Source organism: Punica granatum, chromosome 2, assembly GCF_007655135.1.
Source record: "Punica granatum isolate Tunisia-2019 chromosome 2, ASM765513v2, whole genome shotgun sequence".
NCBI classification, from domain to species: domain Eukaryota; kingdom Viridiplantae; phylum Streptophyta; class Magnoliopsida; order Myrtales; family Lythraceae; genus Punica; species Punica granatum.
Window position 1 is genome coordinate 8402345 of NC_045128.1, and position 3678 is coordinate 8406022.

Consider the following 3678-nt stretch of genomic DNA (forward strand, 5'->3'; position numbering starts at 1 on the left):
ACCATTGCCTTAGCATTCTAGGTGTATCCATATCCCTAGACCCGGATGACTCACCGGCTCTTGACCTTCGGGTCGTAAACAGGTAGTGGCGACTCCTTCTCACGTGCGTCCGTCGCGCGTCCCCGGGAAGGTGGACACTCCCAAGCCGCGTCGCATTTAGGCACGTGTGTGCCCCGACGAGACGAAATTTGGGTGCGTACACAGACTAAAACCAAAATCAAAGTATATTCACAAATCAAATAATAAGAACATAAATCACTACATTGTATTCACTGATTAACTTTATGCTTCTCGATGGACTGTTCATCACGTTGACATAACATGGAAATTTACAAATAGAATAAACAAAAGGAATGATACAAAATATTATTCTATGCAGGTATCACGGACGCCATCCCGCCTACTCGTATATCATGCTTCATTTGGCGGAACGATGTTTTGGCGAGAAGAGCCGCCACGGGGAGAAAGCTGCCATGTTCATCGATGAGATGTAACTTACAGAACGAGAACCATCGAGCATTTTGGATCCTTTCCTCTCTTCATCATTTGCATGTGGAGTAGTACATCTTGAGTTGAAGGTTCCATACCTCACCAACTTCCTGATCCAGGTCTTCTTGTTCGTCTTCTTCCTCGGACTTATGTGGTTATTATTCATCTTCTCGCTCAAGTACATCTTCACCTCCTCCACGCCTTGCCGCACCACCTCCATGGGTGGCGAGACGAGGGGGTTCCCTTCAATCCTAAGCTTCCGGAGCTTCCCGAGGCATCCCATGGAGTCTGGCAGTGCCCTGATGTTGTTGTAACTGGCGTTGAGCTCGACTAAGGAGAGGAGGAGGCCGATTGAGTAGGGCAGGGATGTGAGGTGGTGGAAGTTCTGGCTCACATTTAGGACTTGGAGGTCCGTCAGATTCTCAAGGTCCTCTGGAAGCGCCTGTAGCCAGTTCAAACTGACATCAAGGTGGCGTAGAGAGGTTAGATGGCCAGTGGACAGAGGCAGACGCACGAGCTTGTTGGAGCCGACTATTAGTTTTTTGAGGTTGATGAGCTCGAAACCGATAGTGTTGGGAAGCTTGACCAACTGGTTGAAGTTGACATTTAGCTCTTCCAGGGATCTGTGTAGGAAAAAAAAAAAAGGACCAAGAAAGTAATATTGTTACTAACTTCGACAATTAGAGCTGAATTATACACAATTTATCGCTGCCAAGAACCCGAACCACACAAGATCGAGGGCACTGTAGTAATGAAGTGTTTGTGATAGAGAGTGGGGAGGGAGAGGAAGACCTGCAATTCTCTATGGTCTTTGGGAGCAATTCCAGATTGTTTCCAGCCAAATTCAAGACTTTGAGCTTTGAGAGACAACCGATCGAGTTGGGGAGGGCTCTCAGCTGATTCGAGTGCAGGTCTAGAACCACCAAGTTAAGCATCCTCGCAATCAAGGACTCCGGTATCATCTGCAAACAATCGATGGGACGAGAAGATTAGTTATTACTTCAACTATATGTGTTTCACATACACGGAGGACAAAATCGATAATCCAACATATGAAATGCCACAAAATCATGTCTGTCTGGCTTACTTATACCGCCATCAGATGGTCATTTTCTTGTTATACATATATTCCGTGTTGCTTCTATACAAGCATGTAGAATACCGGTCGTTCAATTTACCCAAAAAAAAACAATTCTTAATTAACAAATAATAAATCACACGTCAGCTTAACAAAATTAATTAACCCTTTAGAGCATGTGGTTGAGTAACTCAAAATTTCGCCCAAATGATGTCAGTGTTTTTATTTTTTTCCGTGAACAAAAAAGAAAAAATCTTGATCAAACAGATGACAAGTCGGTCCTTTTAAAGTTATGCTAAAATGGGCTCGATGGCAAATTATTTCCGTAAGATGGAAAAATTTTCACGATTGCAAAAGATGGTCAATGAACCTAGAGAAGGGCATAGATAAGAGAGAGGAGATGAAAAAGTAATTACGGTTATTGGAATTTTTAAGCGTTCCGAAATGTTCAAATAGAGATTTGGCAGCGATTCAAGAACAACAACTCTATGATTATTAATTAAGCGTTAGAACAAACTTTTCTTCCGGTGAGACAACAACCGAGGTGCTCTAAGCCTATATTATATTAGGCTGGGACGAATTCCTTTGCTCTGGCTTGCTTCCAAACTTAACTAAACCGCGAATGAATTATTAGTTGAATGGAGTGGATCATTGAGATAATTCTTTGTATTTATCTATACATGTATATATATATATATATACACATATATGTATATATCTAAATGGAGAGAGAGAGAGAGAGAGAGAGAGAGAGAGAGAGAGAGAGAGAGATTATTACTTGAAGATTGTTGTTGGAGAGATCTAGTTTGTAGATGATCCTCAAGTTCAAGGAAGGGCTTGGGACAAGAGACTCCAAATTCCTCCCACTCAAGTCGACAGTCTCAGGCCTCTCTTGTTCCCTCATGGAAGATGATCTTCTCCTCTCCATCATCACCTTCTTCCTAGAGTCCATCCTCACCAGCTGTGGCTGCTCATACATCAGCTCCTTATTAATTACCACCCGAAACCGCACTTCCGAACGGATTCTTTCAACGGGATCGTTGCTTAGACCGTGCACGGGGTTCAAGGCAGAAGGGAAATAAGATCTTTATCGGTTTGTAAACTATGGAAGTATGGCGCCGAGCAATACCCCTTGATGAAAGGCGTCGTGTCTTAGCAAGCCCTCAATTAAGATGTGTACTCAGTTTTCGAGACCCTGCGGTTTATTGCCTCTTCCACGCTCGGTTTTAAGAAAGAACTTTGCAACTTTCGAGGGGTTTAAGAAGGTTTTGTTACGTATAGGGGAATGTTTTTAGGTTTAAGGAGGTGGGAACACACTCTGGTCAAGGCTTAAGAGAGAATATGATGGAGAGAAGGATCAGAGCTCGCATGTGTACTTCCATTAAACCTTTGAGAAGGAAACTGTTATATTTATAACTAGAGAGGCTGCAAGGACGTACGGAAGAGGACGAGTGCCTCGTGGGTATTGATGCTCTCAATTATCAGTTTATTTATTCACTTATTTATACTTATTTTAACGAGAATACGACCCGTCTTTAATTTATTAGTTTAGACTAACCATCATCCGAGCATTCATTTGGCTTTTTACACGACATATTGTTGGAAATTTTGCGACGGCACAGTATTATAGATAAAGTTTGCTCACATAAAATTCAATTTGTCAATTATACCATAAATCGTGATGAAGTATGGTTTAGGTTTGTGGTCCTTGTCTTGTAAAACGAAAGTACAAAGCCGTACGCGAAGGAGAGTGAAGCCACGTCCTTCTTAACTCCCACTTGATTAAAGTCAACGGCTTGCTGAAGTTGATAATTTTAGATGGCTAGACTCCCTTTGATTTATATATATTTTTTTTCCAGTAACCATTTCATTGATATTTACATTTATTTAGTCTTTTGTGTTGGACAGATTCCAAGTGGCTGTTTTGTTTAATAATTTCGTTGAAAGTATTTAAAACAATTGATGAGCTTGCCACAACCAGCATTTAGTCTATAGTTTTGCCACAACCAGCATTTAGTATATAGTTGTTGGCAGGGGTGTTCGGGTTCGGATATAATGTTTTATTCACGATATTCGGATCTTACCCTGTAAGGAACATGTTTCAAAATTTT

At 41.5% G+C, this 3678-nt stretch overlaps 1 protein-coding gene across 1 annotated transcript; it reads right to left on the reverse strand.

Moving 5' to 3' along the window:
- Positions 1-240: 240 nt before the first annotated feature.
- On the reverse strand, positions 241-2612 carry LOC116195205 (plant intracellular Ras-group-related LRR protein 6-like). Its single transcript, XM_031524201.1, has 3 exons — positions 2346-2612; positions 1282-1451; positions 241-1112 (listed from the first exon to the last, which is right to left on the reverse strand). Exons 1-3 carry the CDS (start codon positions 2544-2546, stop codon positions 419-421), a joined length of 1065 nt encoding a protein of 354 aa, XP_031380061.1. The 5' UTR covers positions 2547-2612; the 3' UTR covers positions 241-418.
- Between the last annotated feature and the right edge of the window lie 1066 nt (positions 2613-3678).